At 41.1% G+C, this 18,369-nt stretch overlaps 3 protein-coding genes across 4 annotated transcripts; 1 reads left to right on the top strand and 2 right to left on the bottom strand.

Moving 5' to 3' along the window:
- Nucleotides 1-1,777: 1,777 nt before the first annotated feature.
- On the bottom strand, nt 1,778-4,408 carry LOC105185888 (ADP-ribosylation factor-like protein 13B). Its single transcript, XM_011145737.3, has 8 exons — nt 4,101-4,408; nt 3,961-4,031; nt 3,521-3,654; nt 3,221-3,336; nt 2,815-2,994; nt 2,538-2,715; nt 2,386-2,416; nt 1,778-2,244 (listed from the first exon to the last, which is right to left on the bottom strand). Exons 1-8 carry the CDS (start codon nt 4,157-4,159, stop codon nt 1,931-1,933), a joined length of 1,083 nt encoding a protein of 360 aa, XP_011144039.1. The 5' UTR covers nt 4,160-4,408; the 3' UTR covers nt 1,778-1,930.
- Nucleotides 4,409-4,777: 369 nt separating this feature from the next.
- Nucleotides 4,778-7,077, top strand: LOC112588252 (uncharacterized). Of its 2 annotated transcripts, none has more exons than XM_025297488.1 (5): nt 4,778-4,966; nt 5,397-5,703; nt 5,791-5,895; nt 6,097-6,226; nt 6,297-6,589. In XM_025297488.1, exons 2-5 carry the CDS (start codon nt 5,501-5,503, stop codon nt 6,585-6,587), a joined length of 729 nt encoding a protein of 242 aa, XP_025153273.1. In that variant the 5' UTR covers nt 4,778-4,966; nt 5,397-5,500; the 3' UTR covers nt 6,588-6,589. The 2 variants fall into 2 exon arrangements, with proteins under 2 accessions (XP_025153273.1, XP_025153274.1); XM_025297489.1 differs by lacking the exon at nt 4,778-4,966 and adding an exon at nt 6,901-7,077 and having other exon boundaries at nt 5,107-5,703; nt 6,297-6,399.
- A 29-nt stretch (nt 7,078-7,106) lies between these two features.
- Nucleotides 7,107-8,525, bottom strand: LOC112588253 (putative nuclease HARBI1). Its single transcript, XM_025297490.1, has 5 exons — nt 8,465-8,525; nt 8,167-8,364; nt 7,620-7,887; nt 7,324-7,538; nt 7,107-7,249 (listed from the first exon to the last, which is right to left on the bottom strand). The coding sequence occupies exons 3-5, from the start codon at nt 7,822-7,824 to the stop codon at nt 7,208-7,210; spliced, it is 462 nt and encodes a 153-aa protein (XP_025153275.1). The 5' UTR covers nt 7,825-7,887; nt 8,167-8,364; nt 8,465-8,525; the 3' UTR covers nt 7,107-7,207.
- Between the last annotated feature and the right edge of the window lie 9,844 nt (nt 8,526-18,369).

Here is an 18,369-nt window from a genome sequence, read left to right on the forward strand (position 1 = left end):
TATATATTGATATATATATATGAAACGTATATAAAGGAAAGAAATATAAATATTTCATACATTCTATTGCAATAGCATTTTGATGTTGCATATAAATAGAATATTTTTTAATCAGTATATGTATATGCAATGTGACTGTCTTGAATTTTTATAATCATACACGGAAAAGAAATCTCAGTTCGTGTAATAAAATGGGAATCAGGTAATTCGGTGACAAGAAACATCTGATTCATCATGATCTGATTCATCATGATCAGAACATCCGGCTAAAACTCTGTTAAGATAATTGAAAAAAATCAAATATAAATCTCTTCTACAGGGAATCTTTCTGTTCCTACAATCGAGTTTTCGCCTGATCCCCAGATAACAAAATCGGTTACACGATAGAGTTTTTTTCCCGTATATACATATATTTTATACCAAACATGTAAAAGCAATTTGTGTATGTCCTTTGCAACAAGCAATAGCCTGACATCGACGAATGTGTATTTCAGTTCTACTTAATTGATATAATCTGCCTAAAATACACAAGTAGTTGTGGTTAATTGTAAGCAACAACTACGAGTATTTAGACGTTGCGAAAATGATTGAAAAAAGAAAGTACGAAATAAATTTCGCCATAATTAGATTAATTGGGATGAGTTATTTGTAAATACGCCGAAGTATCGTCAGCGGGTGTGCAATGTGCTGTATTGCTAATTTAATAAACGTAAAAGTATATTTAAGAATCAATTATTAATATCCGCGACTGCGGCAGTGATTATAAGAGAGACAAAATTTACGGAACGTGATACCGAGTCTTTCATAGTAAGAATAATCGAATTCTCATATGCCTTATACACTCGCAATTGTTTGATAACTACGGTTAAATTATGTAAGACTACATATAACATATATATTAAGACATCTCAATTTATATATGACACTAGTAATTTCTGCGAATTGCGATCTCACTTATTGTTCCTTTTATGAAGTGGTTGCACTCAGCAGAAGCGCTTAGCGGTCATTGTCTGTGATTAGAGTATGCTTTAAGATTCTTTATAGATTCGGAGAAACATACCCTTCAGGTACAATAATCATCGAGCGCTGATTTCTGTTGAACGTAGCCACCAAGTGTTCGCAATTTATATCATATAAACGTGATTTTGCAATATGAACATCTTATCTACATGATGTTACAAAGTGATTGCTCAAAAATATAATGATGCGGTTGCAAAGTAAATACTGTACAATGTCCCTTGCATTGTACCTTGTGATAAGTGTGTGCGCTGTAATGCCACATGAATTCATTTTTGGAACTGCATTTTTCATCAATGTTACCGATATATTAGTAATTTTGCAGCATCTTTATACCCTAGCTTTAGCGATACCTAAGTGTGCTTTTTTGTATCACATATATTTGTAATATCTTTCGATACACGGACTTGTGTACAAATTTATAAAATAAATGAGATAAAACGCACGGCTTTGTTGTCATCTTTTAACGTTGAAGTCAATCAGGTACATACACTGTATATTTCCTCTTTAAATACTAAAACGTATATTTCTTGAATGTCTCTTGTATTAGATAAAATAAATACATATACATATACATTATAGAGATTTACAAATTTATTAATAAATACCACCATACTTTATAATGTTCACAAAATTAAAATTACTTTCGCATTACCTGCGACTTTGGAAACGGTAACTTTTATAACAACATGGCAAGAATATATCTTCATACACGAGATTAATTAACTTAATACAGTCATATAAATCGATTCACTGTAAATGGCAATGTTCAAAAGCCACGCACGTTGAAAGGGCACAGTGTTTCCTGCAATGATGTAGCTGCGAATACACGGCTTTGCACTTACGTTATTACAGATAAAGTACAACTTGGTCCCTGAATCAATTAAGTATAAAAAAAAGATTACAAATCTTGTTATTGGGGCACTTGTCCGGGAATATTAATGATCGTCATCTTGTTCGGTAATCGTTGCGATCTTTCTGGCGCGGTGTACGGACGGATTAGTTTCGTGTGCGGGTAACTGGTGCGATGATCGATCTCCAAGTTCAAGGGATCTAATATCGTTGTCATAGTTTGCGTGCTCTTCTCTCCGGCCAAGTCGGGGGATTGTAGAGCTTCCACATTAGGCGAGAGATTTTCGTACTCGATAATCGATTGCTCATGTGGAAGAGGGGCAGTCTTGTTTCTCCGCACGAAAGCTTTCGCGATGCTTTTCCCGCCACTGGTACCTATGAGAAACGTTTCGTGCACACATGAATTTCTATCTCATATCAACGTATTATAAGCATATATATATATATATATATATGTATGTGTATATATATATATGTATATATATATATTTCTCTTTTCAGCTAGATACTACGTACCATTGCGTGACTCACTTATCACGAGTTCATCCTAAAATTTTAAAGCATTGCTATTACATCAACTGCCAAACGTATCGTTAAGATGAAAGATAAATAAAAGAAAAAAGAATTTGACTAAGCAAAATTAATTGTGTGATTGATTTGTTGCACACCTTCGACGCCAAGAGATCTTTGATAGGTTTAAAGGGATTCGAGTGAACGGATATTCTCGACGGCGTATTTGATGCAACAGACTGCGAATCCTTGATTCTCTCACATTGAGATCGTTGCGACTGTTTCGTTCTGCTGTTCAACACTGTGTAATTCTTCACGATCGTGTCCAATAACCACCTACGCAAAACAACATCTAATCACAAACGTGGAAGTATATGTTATGGAATCCTCACTTTGTACGTGCATCTAGACTTTATTAACTGACTGCAGACTTACTTATACCCGTCTCTTATGCCCAAAGAAGTGTTACTCTTGGATTGTTCCTTGTTGTAAACGCAAGAACATGTTTCCACTCTGGTAGGACACTTCATAGCGTTGGCCGCGTGTTCCACGTCCAGGTTCTCAACCAGGTCCAATTCGTCGATAGCACCGTTCAAGTCTTGTTTGTTGGCAAGTCTATACATTGTATTACAAACACGATGATGAGGTGATGAGAATGCAGCATCGGTGATATCACTAACCTTATCTATATTACGTTCTTAATCACATATACGTATAAATAATTCAGAGCCCAATTTCCTTTCTTCTTTTTTTTACTTTGAATTATGCACTGTGTATAAAGCAATGGTCGTGAGTGCGCAAATTAAGAGTGTGCGAACGTAAGCGTAAATTTAGTTCTTACAACAACAATGGTTTCGTCGAGATATGCTCGTGTGTGATTAATTCGTTAAATACAACTTTATTTTCAGCAAGACGGGAAATATCGCTAGCATCCACCACATATATAAGACCGTGTATCTAAAAGATGTCAAGTAAGAGATACAATAGCGAGGGATCTTCCATTGACACTATATACAAATATAATGAGCGATTGTGTAATTATTAATAATTTCATTAATTACTTATCACTAATTACATTTAAGTTATTTATATAATTGCAATTTATCCTTTATTTGGAAAATATATAAAAAAAATCACTCACATCGTTGTAATATTTAGGCCACAATGCTCTAATTTGTGAACTGCCACCAACATCATATATCTTCACTAAATAGGATTTGTGCTTTAAGGATACCATGCGGAACCCCATTGTAGGCAATACATTTTGATCAGGATCTACAAAAATAAAAATATACACTATATGAAAGATTAAAGAACTTATTTGCAAAGCCTACATTTATATTTTTAAGACAACACTATTCATAATCTCTATTTCTTGAAAATAGTCTTAAGATTTGAGTTTACAACCTCTTAGACTTAAATTTGGGAAAAATAAGTTTGTCATTCACAGAAAAAGCTCCGCTGTATAAGATAAAAATTTAAATATTCAAATTTAAAGCCCAAAACAATAAAAATGCTCAAAGTTGGATACTGTCCCAGCATTGAGAGATATCTTCATTTTACTCAAACCAAGATATTTACCACCACTGATATGATTCAAAATCAAAGATTTTCCGGCATTGTCCAATCCCACAATGAGCAGGATAATGGTTCTGAAATGTATATAGATAATATAAATAAATCTAATGTTTATCACAGGTCAGTAGGTTGTAAAAACTTACCTCTCTGTGCTACGATTTCTTTGTAGCTTCTTCAGCATACTCCTGATGCAATTGCCCATCGCGAGATAAGAACTCGCGAATTATATATCACGCTTTTAATTATGCATCGGCCAATTCTTGTCATTCATTGATCTATTGCATCGTGCGTACTTGTATAAATAACACACAGGTAATAAATTCCAATTAATCACAAGCGACACATAATACAGGCAAGCAACACACAATATATACGCGCTCAGGGGTGACGCATCCACCGTGCCGCATGGCGAAGGTAGCCATATGCTTTAGTGTATATACAGAGGCTGCGTTCCGATATTCACTGCCAGCACTGAAAATCTATAATATAGGTGACACAAACTATGTATTTTCAATACTGGCAGTGAATATCCGAACGCAGCCAGAGTGTACTGTAAAGTTCTGTCTGTCTCACTTCTGATAAATCTAAATAAATCTGTAAGACAACTTCCGTATCCTTAGGAATCCTATTCAGTTAAACTTCCTTTTTGTCAGGTTCTGAATCTTTAATAAAGTCAGTACTGAGATTTAATAAAATGTATTTAATAACAACATAAAATGTCTTTTACACACAATAACACACTTATTAGGTTTGTTCTTTTTCGAAGCACTTTCTGAACTAGTGTACACTAGTGCAAGAAGTGTACACCAAAGCATTCTGTTTTATCGGAAATGACGTCGACATCGCTGTTCTTTTTCGAAGTGCAACAGCGGACAGTGCAACAGTTCAGTGCACTGGCCTCAGATCTTAAGCTAGTGCAGCCAATTTAGCGGTGTCTAGTGCAGCCAGTTTAGCGGTATCTAGGCATCAAGTCAAAGAAAGAAAATCTGTGTTTTATCACATCTTTATTGTAATTATTTGTTTCAATTCACACAGACAATGTATATTTCAATAATTTTTTTTTCTTAATATATATTCTTAAGACTATTCTCCTGAATAATCCTAATAAAATAAAATAAAATAAAATTTGTAAATATATTAAAAGGAAATAATGGAAAATAGAAATGAAGAAATCGCACATATACAGAAGGATGTAGAGGGAAATGTTATAATTAATAATGGATACGTCACCTGTGTCTCTGAAAATATTAAATTTTTTATCTAAACACTACAAATTATGTAAATAATCAAATAAAGAATTAAGTTACATGATATATTTGCAGGTGGCATACAATTCGAATTGAGTTACAATAACATTAATTTTGATTATAACCAAATACAGTGTTCTATTGATGGTAAAACATTAATAATACCATTACGTGATGATGTTGTAATTGTAGATCAAGAAACAAATAAAGAAAATGATGCTGCGATATGAACTGAATATAATACATTTACCTGGTGTGATGCAAATACAAAATTATTTTTAAGTATTTATAAAGAGATGAATAAACTGTTCAAGAATAGAAAAATTGCTACAAAAAAATTTTTATGGAATAAGATAACAATACAAATGAATAGTAAAGGATACAATGTAAATGTAATTCAAGTCGAGGACAAGTACAAATCTCTCGAAAGATCCTATAAAAATATGATCTCCAATAATAAAAAAACAGGTAGAGGTCGTATGACGTGTCCGTACGAAATGTAAGTATGATATATTGAGTTAATTGAGTTAAAATAAAAAAATATTGTGTGGAATATATTAATAAAAAATATTTATAATTATTACAGAGAATTGACTGAATTATTAGGATCAAAACACAGTATCGAACCATTAGCTGTGTCTGGTAGAGAAGGTCTCATTATAAGAAATGACAGGGCAATAGAGAAATATTTGTAAGTAGTGCATACATACTTAAATCCTACTTATTTTAATATTATTATATATATCTAAAAAAATATATAAATCTAAATAGGGGCTTATAACATCTTACTAGTACCTAACATCTTTAATTAATATGTAGAATAATGAAAGTTAAGAATAGGTAAAGTTTCATGTTCATGTTTTAGTTACTTATTTATTATCTATTTATTTAGACCAATAGATGATAATAATGATAATCAATCTATGGATAAGCCAAACATACGAAGTGCACTGGCAACAGATGTACCAACCTCAAAACAGAATTTTGAGACTCAAAACATTGCAAGTAATTGTTCCAAACAAGTAAGTTGAACAAAAATATTTTTTAGTGATGTATAACTAGTTTCAGATTAATCAGAAACATATGTTACAGACATTATTTAAAAAAAATGAGAGAAAACAAATGGGCACTACAGCTCGATTTTTAGAAAGTTGCCAAAAAAGTAAAATCAAACTGTCAACGGACATTGTTGAAGGTAAAAATATTAAGAATGAGATACAAAAGGAGTTGTTAAATGAATATCAAAAAATAAGAATTGCAGAAGAAGAATGTGTTGAACAACTTAAAAAAGCTAATAAATTGAAAGAGGAAAAAATCAACTACTCAAAGAATTTCTACACTACTCAATACAAAAGAATGAAATGTTTATTTAATATCAGTTAAAGTCTTACAGTAATTTAAATTTTATAGTTAAATATAAAAATTATTTTTAAATGAGAGTTTATTATGAAAGTTTTATTTCAAGAAGTTTGTATTTGAAGTTTCTATATTATCAATATTAATCTTTTAAAAAATGTTATAAGTATGAATATTTAATAGAAGTTTAAAGAAATGTTTTATTTTCAAAGAAATAAAATAAAATATTATTAATAAAGATACTTGTAATAAATGATATTTGAAGAAATGATATTTGATGATTAATAAAGATATTTGTAATGAATGATACTTGAAGAAATGATTTGTAATACTTCTCTAGGTGCATCATTCACTTCCACGTGCGGTTTACAACTTCAATATCAGGATATTCATCATTTGTTTGTTCTTCTAAATATTGTAAATATTGTCATTAATATCTGCAATATTATGTAGCACGCAACAGGCGTGTATGACCTGTACCTTTCGCACTATGTTTCTTAACTTAAAGTGATATAACTGTCGAAAACGCTATTTTAGACAGCCAAATGCGTTTTCAATAATCACTCGTGAAGAACTTAATTTGCGATTGAGAGTTCTTTGTGCATGTGTCATATGTCCATTATCCCTGTATGGTACAATTAGTTGTTTCAAACAGGGATATGCACTATCACCCAATAAAAAATAATTATCTGTAAAAAGATTTGTAAGAAATAATGGTATCAATTTTTGTTATTAATTACCTTTGCGATATTATATTTCTTACCTTCACAAAGTTCGACAAATCGTTGCGAATTGGTGAATTTCGAAATACCCGTGCGTCATGCATTGAGCCCGGATATCCTATGAAAACATCCATGAATTTCATTTTATGATTTACAACTCCCTGAACATGTAATGAAAAATAATGTTTTCGGTTAACATATGAATCAGAATCTTGTAATGGTCGATCAATTCGGATATGAGAACCATCAATAGCACCTACAACAATGTCAAATATAAATAATGCATCACTATGTAATAAAAAAATAGTTAAAAAATATATGAATATAAATATGTTACCTATTACACCAGGGAATCCTTTTTCTCTTTCGTAAAAAGCTGCAGTTTCCATTTTTTCCATTTTTTCAACTGCAGTTGGATATTTTATAATATTAGGCATAATAGAGATTATAAAATCTGTAACTCTAGTAATAATATTATATAAGGTATTAAGTGTTATCCCAGTGTTATCTGTCGGCAACATCTCTGTATGATGCACTTTCATGCCCTATAAACCATAAATAAGTCAATATATGTTTTTCGGCTGTAATTTTAGAGCCTACAAGATCTATAAGAAAATACACTTTAAGTTATACATATAACATAGAATATATTATTTTGTTAAAAAGTAAATTACGCAGACAGCACTAATGTCCAAAACCGGGACATAAGACATCTTTCAGATCTCTTTAAGATATCTGGTCGTAAGATGTCTAAAAGATGTCTTATTCCCGTTTCAGACATTCTGTCTGAGTATTTTCTTTCCAACCTATATCATATATAAGTTATCTAAACTTTTCTGCAAACCAAACTTAAAGACAATGAAAATTTTTATTATAATACTTACTTTCCATGGAAGTAAATATTTCCGAAACTCTGAATTGGTCTATTAAACTGTATGTTATTTGTCGTGATAAGCGGAAGTGCATTATAAAATCCATATCATTGTAATTATGTACAATATTTTCTACATAATTAACAATTTTAATATGTGCAATTCGTTGAATTATACTTAAAATTGGGTGTAATATTAATATATTTTGATCTACAAATTTAATATAAGTTATAGTTAATTTTTAGTTTTTTCTTGAAATTTATAATATAAATTAATAATATAATAAAATTTATTGTATATTTAATATTACCGTATATTTCATATTACCGTCATCATTTTCATCTACGATAGGTTGTAACGGTGGGATTATCATAAAATCTTCTTCATCTGAAGAATCAAATAATAATGCGTAATGCGCCATATTGCTTACTGCACTTTAATGTTCTTTTATCATTGGTGCCACTTCTGCACTGATGTAAACCAGTGTTGTATTTGTTTGTCCCAGTCTGTCCTAGTTCAGTTCAGTACAGATCTAGTGTAGTTTACGTGTTTCGAAAAAGAACAAACCTAATAGGCCTGTTCGTTTTGTCTGCACTGCTGAACTGGTGCAACAAGTTGAAGTGAGAAAATCTACGTTTGTTTCACTTTAACTTAATGCACTAATTCAGCAGTGCAGACAAAACGAACAGGCCTATTATCAGTTCAGTTCAGTTCAATATGTGGCTCCGGACAAATATCACACTTATTATAATTATGGGTGCGGTCCACCTATTGCTTTGAAATGCTACCGACTATTTGCTCTTATTCGATTATCGACTCTTTCGCGTGTCTCGCGACGGCTACTGCGACTTTCTATATTGTTTGTTCGCCTTATCTCTACTCTATCTCTCTCGACTGACTCTCGTACGGGAAGTTAAGATAGCAATACAGTGTAATTCGGTGCGAAAGAAATTCTTGTTGGAATAAGATTGAAAGCATTCCTTCTAATTAATAAGTGACAGTATTTAGAGTAGATATTAATAGAAATGTCCCTGAGAATAATTTATAGCTTGATCTGCACCTGCTAAGGCTCACTTGAGGAAATAAAGGAAACTTAACCTTCACAGGTTTCCATAGGACAAACAGGCTTTCCCGCCTAAAACCTAATCAAACATATTGCTTACTACGGGTTCAAAAGGATTCGTAGGCGCTGCCTAATATTAACAAAAATGGACACACTAGATGATGATGCCCCAATAGAAGGGCTTCACGACTTGATAAATCCTACTGACAATTCTCTGGGAAAATCCGACAACACCTTGGATTCGAGAAAGTCTAGGATCCCGACCACACTAAAGATAATGGAGAAAATTAACAGCTCCCCAAGTATAACACAAGAACGATCTCACAGTGCCCAAGAACCTGGTAAAAAAGTGAGTAATCCAAAAAAACGCCTAACTTTGTGTATGGACACTACCGAAATAGACAATCCATCCACCCAGGGTGGTTTCTTCAATAAGAAAGTTTGTTCAGATGTACCTGAACACTATGCGACTCTCATCAAAAATAGATATAAATCAGTTAACCCAGGACCCTATACGGTTCTCTTGGAAAAGATCATTAAAGTAGGATCACCTAATCACCTGGAAAGTTCTATAGGTAGTATTAAGCTATGCAAAAACTTAATTAGATGGGCTGAAATAGGCCCTTTTCTTAACTCAGCTTTTGACTTGAGAAAAACTGGCAATGGTAAGTTTAGTTTAAACTTTCCTACGTTCAACCTTGCCAACGAATTTGTCTCGATAATATGGAACAAACGTGACAGTATTATCAATGGGGAAACATGGATAGCTTTCATCCCCAATTTTAAAATACAAAAAATGGTTATTATTAGAGGTATAGACGACACGGAAATTGAATGTGACCTAATCCTAAATCACATAAGAGCTCCTAGGGGATGGTCCGGATATTGGTCGAAACCTTTATCGGTTTCACGACTAAAACGAAAAAGTCCAGACAAAGCGAATCCCGGTCAGTATACTTTAATAGACACTAATCTTATTATCGCTACATTCGAGAACATTGAAATCTCAAAGAACGCGATCTTATTCGGCAAAACAATATATTTTCACCCTTTTGTCCAAAAAGTAAGAAGGTGTAACGGTAACGCCCGCGGGGTTCGGTGCGATCGGTCGCCCCACCGTCGCGCCCGGCTCGCCGCTTCCGCGACGCCTCGCTCGCCGCCGCGTCGGTGCGTTAGTCGGGTGAAGGGCTAATTCAAGGTAGCTTCTCGGAAGAAATGTGTGTTCAGCGTTTCTGTGTTAACAAGTTGGGTGCGTCCCGCAAGGCGCCCCGTTTATTTAAAAAACGTTCGATGCTATATAATATATATATATATATAAGTGTATGTGGGCGGCTCGCTGGCCTGGTGTGGCGTCGGCGATGTCCGTTCCTTGGTGCCCGAGATTCCCCGCTTAGCCGCAAGGACGGTCCCCTATCCGCGGGGTCAGAGGGGATGTCCCGCAGCCTCTTGGTGGTCCGACGTCCTCGGCCACGAGTCCTGTTGAGGGCGACTTACGCCAGCTGTTCTTTGGATAAGCGGGAGGTGGTTTATTCCGGGCAGCGTACCACGGTCACAAAGTCGGACAAGCACTGATAATTCCGCGAACCAATGCTTCGGAAATATTCTACGTCGGTGGCCAACGCTGCCGACACAGACGGACGAACACTTATCCTCGCGCACAGGAATTTAGAAATTAATCTACGTCGGTGGCTAATTGCTACCGACGCAGACAGACGAGCACTTATGAATCGCGGAACGGCGGCGAACTGCTGCCGTTTGGTCGGAAACAGATACTTAGAAATATTCTGTGTCGGTGGCTAACTGCTGCCGACACAGACGGACGAGCACTTATATTCCGTACATAAATACTTAGAAATATTCTGCACCGGTGGCTAACTGCTGCCGACACAGACGGACGAGCACATAAATCCGCGAACAGATACTTAGAAATATTCTGTGCCGGTGGCTAACTGCTGCCGACACAGACGGACGAGCACATATAAATCCGCGAACAGAGACGTAGAAATATTCTGTGCCGGTGGCTAACTGCTGCTGACACAGACGGACGAATACGGTAAATTCGCGAACAGATACTTAGAAATATTCTGTGCCGGTGGCTAACTGCTGCCGACACAGACGGACGAGCACCTAGAAATCGCGGAACGGTGGCTAACTGCTGCCGTTCTTTCGGAAACAGAAACTTAGTCTAATTCGGCGCGGCGGCTAACTGCTGCCTAACGTCGGCGGACGAGTACGTATAAATCCGCGAACAGATACTTAGAAATCTTCCGTGTCGGTGGCTAACTGCTGCCGACACAGACGGACGAGCACTTATATTCACGAACAGAACTTAGAAATTATTCTATGTCGGTGGCTAACTGCTGCCGACACAGACGGACGAATACGGTAAATTCGCGAACAGAGATTTAGAAATATTTTATGCCGGTGGCTAACTGCTGCCGACACAGACGGACGAGCACTGGTATCCGCGCGCAGGAACTTAGAAATATTCTGTGTCGGTGGCTAACTGCTGCCGACACAGACGGACGAATACGGTAAATTCGCGAACAGATACTTAGAAATATTCTGTGTCGGTGGCTAACTGCTGCCGACACAGACGGACGAATACGGTAAATTCGCGAACAGATACTTAGAAATATTCTGTGCCGATGGCTAACTGCTGCCGACACAGACGGACGAATACGGTAAATTCGCGAACAGAGATTTAGAAATATTTTATGCCGGTGGCTAACTGCTGCCGACACAGACGGACAAGTACGGTAAAGTCGCGATGCCTGATCGGCCGACGAGGCTCGGCTGCCGGGTCTTGTAAAAGTTCCCGGTGGTTCGGTACGGTGTGGAAGCTTTACTCACCGGCGGATGCCTTGCCTTCTCGCCGAATTCTCTTCACGATTCTCGCTGGAGCTCTCCTTGGTAGCTGATCTTGTAACGACACATACCAGCAAATATGTCGTTACGCTGACTGCCGCTGAACATCACGTGGCAGTCAGCTGAGCGCACGCCCCCCGACCCGCGCTGTCACCGCGCCATTCAACGAGCTCACCCGAGGCTGGCCGAAGACCCGGCAGCAACGCTCGGGAATGATCGGCCACCCAGCCGAACTCGCGGCGCCGCCAAAACGATCCGCGGCGGACGTCGCATACTCACGATTACTCTCGATCAAATTCGGATTAATCAACGAAAGAAACCGAAGACAGAAAATGACGGATATATAAACCCGACAGTTCTTGTCTTTGGGACAGTCGAGTTTTGGACAGGCTTCAAGCAGTCTTGGGAGAGTCTTCGGAGAGTCTGAAGCGATCCACCGTCTAGGAAAACTCGTCAACGAATCTGCAGAGTGCCTCCAGAAGATCGAAAGTTCCGAGTAAGTAATCTACCAGGCCGCAGCCGTCGGCATCTGCGATTGTTTCCGTTCTTTGCGATATTTTGTGCCGTCTTGGCGATGTAAAGATCGGACGGCAAGTTTGCCGTCGCTCCGGTGTGTTCACCGGAACGATCTTATTTTGTGCCGTCTTCACGATATAAAGATCGGACGGCGAGTTTGCCGTCGCTCCGGTGTGTTCACCGGAACGATCTTATTTTGTGCCGTCTTTGCGATATAAAGATCGGACGGCGAGTTTGCCGTCGCTCCGGTGTGTTCACCGGAACGATCTTATTTTGTGCCGTCTTTGCGATATAAAGATCGGACGGCGAGTTTGCCGTCGCACCGGTGTGTTCACCGGAACGATCTTATTTTGTGCCGTCTTCGCGATATAAAGATCGGACGGCGAGTTTGCCGTCGCACCGGTGTGTTCACCGGAACGATCTTATTTTGTGCCGTCTTTGCGATATATAGATCGAACGGCGAGTTTGCCGTTACTCCGGTGTGTTCTCCGGAACGATCTTATTTTGTGCCGTCTTTGCGATATTTCGTGCCGCCTTCGCGATATAAAGATCGGACGGCGAGTTTGCCGTCGCTCCGGTGTGTTCACCAGAACGATCTTATTTTGTGCCGTCTTTGCGATATAAAGATCGGACGGCCAGTTTACCGTCGCTCCGGTGTGTTCTCCGGAACGATCTTATTTTGTGCCGTCTTTGCGATATAAAGATCGAACGGCGAGTTTGCCGTTACTCCGGTGTGTTCTCCGGAACGATCTTATTTTGTGCCGTCTTTGCGATATTTCGTGCCGTCTTCGCGATATAAAGATCGGACGGCGAGTTTGCCGTCGCTCCGGTGTGTTCACCAGAACGATCTTATTTTGTGCCGTCTTTGCGATATAAAGATTGGATGGCGAGTTTACCGTCGCTCCGGTGTGTTCTCCGGAACGATCTTATTTTGTGCCGTCTATGCGATATAAAGATCGAACGGCGAGTTTGCCGTTACTTCGGTGTGTTCTCCGGAACGATCTTATTTTGTGCCGTCTTTGCGATATTTCGTGCCGTCTTCGCGATATAAAGATCGGACGGCGAGTTTGCCGTCGCTCCGGTGTGTTCACCGGAACGATCTTATTTTGTGCCGTCTTTGCGATATAAAGATCGAACGGCGAGTTTGCCGTTACTCCGGTGTGTTTTCGGAACGATCTTATTTTGTGCCGTCTTTGCGATATTTCGTGCCGTCTTCGCGATATAAAGATCGGACGGCAAGTTTGCCGTCGCTCCGGTGTGTTCACCGGAACGATCTTATTTTGTGCCGTCTTTGCGATATAAAGATCGAACGGCGAGTTTGCCGTTACTCCGGTGAGTTCTCCGGAATGATCTTATTTTGTACCGTCTTCGTGATTCAGAGATCGAACGGCGAGTTTACCGTCGCTCCGGTGTGTTCTCCGGAACGATCTTATTTTGTGCCGTCTTTGCGATATAAAGATCGAACGGCGAGTTTGCCGTTACTCCGGTGTGCTCTCCGGAACGATCTTATTTTGTGCCGTCTTTGCGATATAAAGATCGGACGGCGAGTTTACCGTCGCTCCGGTGTGTTCTCCGGAACGATCTTATTTTGTGCCGTCTTTGCGATATAAAGATCGAACGGCGAGTTTGCCGTTACTTCGGTGTGTTCTCCGGAACGATCTTATTTTGTGCCGTCTTTGCGATATAAAGATCGAACGGCGAGTTTGCCGTTACTTCGGTGTGTTCTCCGGAACGATCTTATTTTGTGCCGTCTTTGCGATATTTCGTGCCGTCTTCGCGATATAAAGATCGGACGGCGAGTTTGCCGTCGCTCCGGTGTGTTCACCAGAACGATCTTATTTTGTGCCGTCTTTGCGATATAAAGATCGGACGGCGAGTTTACCGTCGCTCCGGTGTGTTCTCCGGAACGATCTTATTTTGTGCCGTCTTTGCGATATAAAGATCGAACGGCGAGTTTGCCGTTACTTCGGTGTGTTCTCCGGAACGATCTTATTTTGTGCCGTCTTTGCGATATTTCGTGCCGTCTTCGCGATATAAAGATCGGACGGCGAGTTTGCCGTCGCTCCGGTGTGTTCACCGGAACGATCTTATTTTGTGCCGTCTTTGCGATATAAAGATCGAACGGCGAGTTTGCCGTTACTCCGGTGTGTTTTCGGAACGATCTTATTTTGTGCCGTCTTTGCGATATAAAGATCGAACGGCGAGTTTGCCGTTACTCCGGTAGGTTCTCCGGAATGATCTTATTTTGTACCGTCTTCGTGATTCAGAGATCGAACGGCGAGTTTGCCGTTACTCCGGTGGGTTCTCCGGAACGATCTTATTTTGTACCGTCTTCGTGATTCAGAGATCGAACGGCGAGTTTGCCGTTACTCCGGTGTGTTCTCCGGAACGCTCTCATAAATATATTTCTTTTGTTTCTTCCTCTCTACTTCCTATAGGACTCAGAGTACGAAAGGACGCGAGGGCAGACAGAGTCGTCACCCACACCTACCGACTGGCCGGCGCTGCCGCCGGCCCGGCATAACTCCATCGACAAAGTGCATCGCGACCTCCAGACAAAAAGAAATCGCCTAACGCCCGCGACTCGTAGGACCAGGGGATCAAGCCGTAAGGCCTGGCGAACCTCTCCCGTCAACGAAAATCACGCGACGCGAAGCAAGTAATTTCGACGATTAACGGGAAAACAATCGCCAGTCTCACGCTCGACGAATGGCCTACCTATTGTGTACGCACCGCAAGCGATAACGCGGCCCGACGCGACGCGTTTTTGCGCGGGTTCTTATGTTCAGCGAGCGTCAGACTAAACCAAGCATTTAAACCCGAGCATTTAAATCCGAGTAACGCCTGCAATAACGCCCGCACGAAATCGCTATTTCGGACACAGCCGCGAATTTTCTTATTTCCCATCCGCTGAACCTTCTGTATGTTAAAATAATTACTATTAACGAAGCGACAGTCACGCATCTAACCGAACCAGCACCGGAAATCACACGACCGTTCGCCGCAACGACGAGCCGAAGCGAACCGACATCACCGCGCATTGAAGCGGTACCCAAACATTGGGGGACCTCGCGAAAATAACACAAGGTCATTGCGTGCTGACACAATAGAAATAAAGCGTCTCTGTCAACCAAACCGATCGACTTTAATCATTCAACGAAAATCACCTTCTCCTAATAAAAACTTCTGCGCGCGATTCGCTAACGACGATCGCGACGCAGGGGCCGGATCGACGATAAAAGAAAACCGAACCCGGAGGCAACGGCGTTACATGGCGATCCTGCCAGGATCCGGCAATTAGGAGAAGGAATAGAGGTTATACCGAGAGACCACCGGACCCAGAATGAATTCCGCACCTCGAGCTTGGATACAAGAATTGAATAAGGCAGAAATTAGCCACCGGCTCGGCCAGTATGGACTAGATATGAGCGGCACGATAGATGACTTGCGGCGACGCCTCCGCCGTTTTGTCACCGAAAACCCCGGCCTATTCGTGACCCGGAGCACGGAGCGCCGGGTGCTGAGCCCACCCCGCGTGCCAAGTGCAGCCAGTACCGAGGAGGAGCATATCCCCGGCTGGGACGTGGCCACGAAAGCACCTACCGACGCCGAAGCCATCCATGAAATCCACAAATGAGATTGCAAATTTACGGGAAAAGATCCCCTCAACTTCCTGGAGCGTATCGACGAACTTCGGATATGCTACGGGCTTTCGACCCGACAATTGTTCTGGGGGATACCCGAAATGCTTCGGGGAGATCCCCTGTTATGGTACCGTAATCACCGGCCTAATTGGCACATATGGGAGGATTTCTGTCAGGCCTTTCGCGAACAATATCTGCCGCCCCGGCATCGCGCCGAGATGCGGCGGCAAATCGCCGAGCGCCGGCAACGGCCCCACGAAACCTACCGAGAATACGAAAACGCTCTACTCACGCTGATCCGACGCAGCGGGGATAGTGACGAAATAGATAATGCCCTCGGCCGATTACACGAAAATATGGACCCCGGGTACAAAATGTTCCTCGGGGCATATGAGGCCTCCAATATCGTCGAACTCGGCCGCTTGGTACGACGATACGAGGAGCTGATCCTGCAACAGCGTGCGCAAGGAAGGCCTCCCCGTTTAAGTGGCCCCACCGTGGCCACGATGGCCTATGACCGTGAGGCTTGCTGTTGGCGCTGTAAACAGCCCGGTTATCAGCAGCGAGGCTGCGATCAACCAGCCCAGAAATTCTGCTCCCGCTGCGGGAGAGATGGGGTACTCACCAAGGACTGCCACCCAACGCCGGGAAACCCCGAAAGGAGAGAACCGACGTTCCTCGGCCCCGCCAATAGAATACACCCCGCGCCCATTCATAAACTTGCGCTATCAGAACCGCCCTCTACGGGCACTAATTGACTCTGGAGCCGAAACTTCCCTGGTCGACGCCAGGTACCTACGAGACGAGGACCAGCCTCGCGGCAACGTTAAGAACATCATCCTGGCAAATAGAACAAAAGTAACTACCCGGGGAATCACTCACCTGATGTTCTGGATAGGGGACCAGCAACTCAGCCATCCATTCACAGTGATGGCCCACCTAACGACCCCGCTAATCATCGGAGTAGACCTTTGGTCTCGCCTCGGCCTCACGCTCAAACCCCTACTATTGGTCGCGCCCAAGGACCCACCGATCGAAGTGTGCGAAAAGATCAGCACACCACAAAACTTGACCGAGGCAAAACAATTGCAGAAATTTTTACAACAGAAACTACTCCTAATTGCCGGATCCTGGCTCGCCACGAGCCTGGATCGCCACGCCATGTAACGCCGGTGCCTCCGGGTTCGGTTTTCTTTTATCGTCGATCCGGCCCCTGCGTCGCGATCGTCATTAGCGAATCGCGCGCAGAAGTTTTTATTAGGAGAAGGTGATTTTCGTTGAATGATTAAAGTCGATCGGTTTGGTTGACAGAGACGCTTTATTTCTATTGTGTCAGCACGCAATGACCTCGTGTTATTTTCGCGAGGTCCCTCAATGTTTGGGTACCGCTTCAATGCGCGGTGATGTTTCGCCTCGGCTCGTCGTTGCGGCGAACGGTCGTGTGATTTCCGGTGCTAGTTCGGTTAGATGCGTGACTGTCGCTTCGTTAATAGTAATTATTTTAACATACAGAAGGTTCAGCGGATGGAAAATAAGAAAATTCGCGGCTGTGTCCGAAATAGCGATTTCGTGCGGGCGTTATTGCAGGCGTTACTCGGATTTAAATGCTCGGGTTTAAATGCTTGGTTTCGTCTGACGCTCGCTGTACATAAGAACCCGCGCAAAAACGCGTCGCGTCGGGCCGCGTTATCGCTTGCGGTGCGTACACAATAGGTAGGCCATTCGTCGAGCGTGAGACTGGCGATTGTTTTCCCGTTAATCGTCGAAATTACTTGCTTCGCGTCGCGTGATTTTCGTTGACGGGAGAGGTTCGCCAGGCCTTACGGCTTGATCCCCTGGTCCTACGAGTCGCGGGCGTTAGGCGATTTCTTTTTGTCTGGAGGTCGCGATGCGCTTTGTCGATGGAGTTATGCCGGGCCGGCGGCAGCGCCGGCCAGTCGGTAGGTGTGGGTGACGACTCTGTCTGCCCTCGCGTCCTTTCGTACTCTGAGTCCTATAGAAAGTAGAGAGGAAGAAACAAAAGAAATATATTTATGAGAGCGTTCCGGAGAACACACCGGAGTAACGGCAAACTCGCCGTTCGATCTCTGAATCACGAAGACGGTACAAAATAAGATCGTTCCG

Source organism: Harpegnathos saltator, unplaced genomic scaffold (assembly GCF_003227715.2).
Source record: "Harpegnathos saltator strain DR-91 unplaced genomic scaffold, Hsal_v8.6 scaffold179, whole genome shotgun sequence".
Taxonomy (NCBI): Eukaryota; Metazoa; Arthropoda; class Insecta; order Hymenoptera; family Formicidae; genus Harpegnathos; species Harpegnathos saltator.